Raw genomic sequence first — 5,711 nt, 5'->3', positions numbered from 1 at the left:
AGAAAGAAACAGTCCTTCCTTACAGTAGAATTGCAGTAAATAAATGTAGAAGAATTAGAGAAATAGAAAATCACCATTTGGCAAACAACACAATAATAATTGTTGCTGGCAATAATTATCAGTGAATGCTAAAATTAGTGGATAAAAGTTATGATAAGAAACAGGTTATTTCCAGAGTGTCAAAAGTATCTCCTCACAAGATACTTATTAATTACAGGGGGAAAAATAGTAACTTCACAGTAGGTAAAAAAATATATAACTGGCAAGAGCTCTTGAAAAAAATTTTTTAAAAAGTCAGGGTCTTGAAAGACAAAGGAATTTCCCAGATTTGATTACATTTCCTCATGACATATCCACATCATAGAGACATGATAACTGAATGCAACGTGAGATCCTGGATTGGATCCTGGGCCAGAAAAAAGGACATTAGTAGATAATTGGTAAAATTTAAACAAGGCCTGAAGGTTAGAAAATAGTATTGTAACTATATTAACTTCCAGATTCAGATAATTTTACTATTGTTATGTAAGATATGAATATTAGGGAAAGCTGGAATATTTGGAAGTTCTGTATCATTTATGAAACTTTATAAGTCTAAAATTATTTCAAAATAAAAATGCATGTGATACACCCCCATTGGGTGTCCAGGGCTGTAAATCTTACAGAAGTAGATTGCCCTCATCTTCCTTTTTCAGAGCAGCTGATGGGTTTGACCTTTTGGTTAGCAGCCAAAATGCCTTATCCACTACCCCCTTTTAAAATAAATAGGTCAAGTTATCAGAATGAAGTAGAAAATAAATAATATTGAAACATTATTATGGGTATTGTGCTACTAAGTATGATATATTATTATCATACATTATTTAGTATTTTTAAGAAACCCCCATTTTATAGACAAGGCCAGACAGGTTAGGTAACTTGTCAAAGTTCATGTTTTGGTTACCTAGTGCCACTCTGACAGGAATATACTACAAATGGGATGGCTGTAACAAACAGGAGTTTATTCTCTCACAGTTTGGTGGTTTTATGTCCAAATTCAAAGTGCCAGGCTCTAAGGGCTGGGTGAAACCCCCTCACCCTTGGACTTCAGCTCTGCCTCCTGCTCCAGGCCCATTGAAGCCACAGGCTTTTCTTCACTCAGTTGCTGGCTGCTGAGGCTGACAAGCCCAAGGTTGACAAGTAATAAGGCACAGTCCTGATATTACCAAACCACATGGCAGGCCATTAATTCAAGTCCATTAAAAGTCCCAAGATCAGCAAAGCATGGCAGGCTGCTGAACAACGATTCAGCTACATGAAGGGTTCAAGTGTGCCATAAGCTAGAGACCATTCCCAAAGCTACTTATATACAGGAAGCAGACCACATCCCTACGGCAGCTACTCAGCTGCTCACAGTAGATTCTACCATGGAGTCAATTACCAGTCTCTTCATGGAGAATACTACATCCAGCTGCCTGGCCACTCAACCAGGCCCAGCCAAGTTGACACACAAAGTTAACTACCACAGTTCATATAAGCTAATATTTTGCAAAGCTGAAATACATCAGTTGGGAAAGTTCTATTTCCCTAAGATCTGGATTCTACGGGGTTAATTTAAGAGTCAAGAATACTATGAATCTTACAGGCTAGTCTTCACACAGAGTAAATATTTCAGAGCACCGATGCAGGTTTCTTAGTACTGACTCAGTTTGGGCCTATAACTAGGTGTTGACTAACCAAGAGCTCACTGTAGTTTTAATGAGGGCTGCAGTATTTACACAATTTCAGGGAATGCCATTCCCATTATATTTATTCTGTGTAGTATCTTCTAGAGTTTTGTGAATCCAAAACACTAGTTTTAGTTGGCATTAATTTTCATAGGTAAGAGCATTCACTCTGAGTAAGTATCAAATGCAGCACACTGCTGTTGAGTCAGATCCAACTCATAGCAACCCCTCCTTGGGAAGATAATATGGTTTATAAAAATATCAGATGATAGTTATACCCATGCATAATTGAAAATTTTCTATTTATTCCTGCTTTTGAATAACATTTGAATAAAGTAGACCCTTCCTGTCCTGTTTTGACAATGTATTTGCCTTTTTTATCATTTGCATTGATTAATGGAAATCATTTTGCTTTGTAGGAGTGTACATGACAGGAAAGGAACTTCGTCAGTGTATGCTACCAAAGGCAGCAGCTTTATCTGAAAAACTCAAAGTATTCCAGGAATTTCTTCTGCCCAGGCATCCTCCTGTTTTTCATGAGTGGTTTCTAAGAACCTTCCCTGATCCAACATCATGGTAAGTTACTAAGAATGTAGTACATTGTTCTGGTTGGATGTTTATTTTTAATATTTTAGATGATGCTACCTCATATGGCTTAAGGATATTTGATAGGCATTGTGTTCCTTTAGGTACAGTAGCAGATCAGCATATTGCCGTTCCACAGCAGTAATGTCAATGGTTGGTTATATCTTGGGGCTTGGAGACCGTCATGGTGAAAACATTCTCTTTGATTCTTTGACTGGTGAATGTGTACATGTGGATTTCAACTGTCTCTTTAATAAGGTATGCAGTATGACTTATCTAGTTAATTGTATGTTTTCTCCCAATTTTCTTTCCTCAATAACTGTTCTTCTTAGATATACCTATTAGTAGCACCCACAATCACAGGGTCTGCATTGACTTTGTCCACTGATTTTGAGCAGTGGATCCCAGAGCCTAAAGCAATTTAGGACAGAGTGGGAACAGAAGAAGGATACAGTAAAACTAGTATTGTATAAGTAGTATTAAACTTGAAGTTGAAAGGTATAGTTTCAAGTTCTGACTCAATTATATGAACATGGGCATATCACTTCAATTTTAATGAGACTGTTTCAGAGAAACAAGGTAGTTTAATGATGGTTTCCAAACATGGTAGCATGTTAGAATTATCCAAGAGTTTTTCTTTTGTTGTTATTGTTGTTGTTTTTTTTAAATATAGATTCCTAGGAAATATCCCAGGAGATTCGAAGGTTTGGAGTAGGGCCTGAGAACAAATGACAGAGGAGTCCAAACTCAACTCTAAGGCCTCCTCTAATTTTCCAATGTTAGATTTCTCTAAAACTCAGGCTGGTAGGTTAGACCACTGTTTTTCTTCATGCCCATTTTCTGTGGGTTGCTTTCTTCTGTCACAGGAAACCCAAAGGTCTCAAAGTCAATTGAGAACAAATCAGAGATATACCAGTGGTATAGGTTAAATCATACAAGATAGGAATTTAGGGAGACTGATTGGAGGTATGAAAGAATCTTACAAAAGGCAGGTTAGAGTTATGTAATGTTTCATTTCTTGTCTGAAGGATGCAAGCAGTCTGACACTTGGTTGTGCCTTTTCTCCTATTTTAAAGTGAAAGTCTTAAGAAAGAGGAAACTTTGAGAATATTTATTTCTATGTTATATTATTCAAAAAGGACTATGAAAGTTAATATGAGAGTAAATATCGAATGCATAAGACTGTCTCTATAACACTCTTCACTATACTGAATTCATTGAAAGGTGAGTCCATCCTCTAGAGCTTATCTAAGGAATTATGGGTTTAGTTCCTCAAGAGCAAAGGCCAATTATAAGGCTCTGTCATGATACAAGCCTCTAACAGCATTACAAATAGAAATATTTTGAGGGTCATTTTTATACTTTGCCAAGAAAATATACACATGAAGTTCTAAATTCTTTGAGTAAAAAATTTTAAATTCTAAATGAAGTTACTTTTTAATAAAATATATTGTTTTTAAGGGAGAAACCTTTGAAGTTCCAGAAATTGTACCATTTCGCCTTACTCATAATATGGTTAATGGAATGGGCCCTATGGGAACAGAAGGTCTTTTTCGAAGAGCTTGTGAAGTTACGATGAGGCTGATGCGAGATCAGAGAGAACCTTTAATGAGGTAGTCATCTATGCTTTGTAAATAATTTAACAGTGAACCTGAATATAATTATTGGTTCCTAAATATGTTTTCTTTATATAGAAATCACTTAACATTGTCATTGAAGTAGATTTTTTTATAATAGCTTTATTGAGATACAATTCATATACTATACAGTTAACCCTTTTAAACTGTACAATTTAGTAGTTTTTAGTGCATTCTGATAGGTACAACAATCACCACTAATTTTCATCACTTCCAAAAGGAGCCCCTACCCTTTCACATTTTCCCAGAAACCACTAATATACTTTTTGTGTCTATGTATTTTCCTATTCTTCCTATTTTGTATAAATGGAATTATACATACTGCCTTTTGTGTCTGGCTTCTTTCACTCAGCATGCTTTTGAGTTTCATCCATGTTGTAACATGTATAATTTATTATAACATGTTAACATGTAATTTTATGCCTTTATACTGCTGAATCATATTCTGTTCTATGAATATATATGACTTTAAGGACATTTGACTTGTTTTCACATTTTGGCTATTATGAATAATGCTGCTATGAACATTCATGTACAAGTTTTTGTGTACATACATGTTTTCACTTGTTGTAGGTATATACCCAGCAATGGCCTAGTTTATGTATTAACTCTACACTAACCATTTTGAGGAAATTTCAAACTATCTTCCAAAGCAGTTCTTAACATTTTACAATCTTACCAGCAAGGTTTGAGGTTCCCATTTCTTCATATCTTTGCCAGTACTAGTTACTGTCTTTTTTATTTTATCCATCCTAAAACCAGTTGCTGTTTTGAGTTGATTCTGACTCATGACAACCCCATGTAAGTCAAAGTAGAACTGTGCTCCGTGGAGTTTTCAGTGGCAGGTTTTTTGAAAGATCACCGGGCCTTTCTTCCAAGACACCTCCGGGTGAACTTAAACCTCCAGCGTTTTGGTTAGTTGTTGAAAGCATTTGCACCACCGAGGGATTCCTTGCCCATCTTGTTGTTGTTACTTGGTGCTGTCAAGTCAATTCCAACTCCCAGCAACCCCATGTGACAGAGTAGAATGCCCTATTGGATTTCCTTGGCTATAATCTTTACAGAAGCAGATTTTCAGGTCTTTGTACCCTGGAGCAACTAGGTAGGTTTGAACCACCCAAAATTTTCAGTTAGCATCTGAACACTTAATTTTTGCCACACCAGGACATCTTTTACACATTCTAAACTCACTGAGTCGATTCCAACTCACAGTGACCCTATAGGGCAGGATAGAACTGCCCCATGAGGTTTTTAAGGCTGTAATATTTATGGCCTCAGATCACCACCTTTTCCTCCTGTGGAATGGCTGGTGAGTTCAAACTCACCTTTTATTAGCAGCTGAATGGCTAACCATTACATCACCAGGACATTACTTATCCTCAAATAATCTATTCAAATCCTTGGCCATTTTAAAATTGGGTTGTCTTTTTACTGTTATAAGAATTTTTTAATATATTCTGGTAATAAACCAAACAAAACTCAATGACATCAAGTTGATTCCAACTCAAGCAATCCCCATTGGGTTTCTAAGGCTGTAAGTCTTTATGGAAGCAGATTGCCCCATATTTCTTCTGCACAGTGACTGGTGGGTTTAAACCACCAACTGTTTGGTTAGCAGCCAAATGCCAATAGACCCTTATCAAATATATGACTTGCAAATATTTTCTCTTATCCTCTGGGCTTACAGGATTACCAGCAGTAACCCAAGGCCTATTACTGCCAGGCCAGACATGTTGCCTCCCTCCAGTCCTTTCTCCAACCGTTCCTCCCAAGGCACCCACCA

The 5,711-nt window shown here is 36.6% G+C and overlaps 1 protein-coding gene across 1 annotated transcript in view; it reads left to right on the top strand.

The window, feature by feature from the left end:
* Nucleotides 1-5,711, top strand: part of ATR (ATR serine/threonine kinase) — a 175,477-nt gene that overhangs the window by 164,744 nt on the left and 5,022 nt on the right. Inside the window, exons 43-45 of the mRNA XM_007952880.2 lie at nucleotides 2,126-2,282; nucleotides 2,396-2,549; nucleotides 3,753-3,904. Coding sequence (XP_007951071.1) covers nucleotides 2,126-2,282; nucleotides 2,396-2,549; nucleotides 3,753-3,904 — 463 coding nt within the window. The remainder of the gene's footprint in view (nucleotides 1-2,125; nucleotides 2,283-2,395; nucleotides 2,550-3,752; nucleotides 3,905-5,711) is intronic.

This window comes from Orycteropus afer, unplaced genomic scaffold (assembly GCF_000298275.1).
Source record: "Orycteropus afer afer isolate SDZICR_OR568_19922 unplaced genomic scaffold, OryAfe1.0 scaffold00363, whole genome shotgun sequence".
Classification (NCBI taxonomy): Eukaryota; Metazoa; Chordata; class Mammalia; order Tubulidentata; family Orycteropodidae; genus Orycteropus; species Orycteropus afer.
The sequence above is the reverse complement of the archived record's forward strand: the minus strand, read 5'-3'. Positions and strand labels throughout refer to the sequence as shown.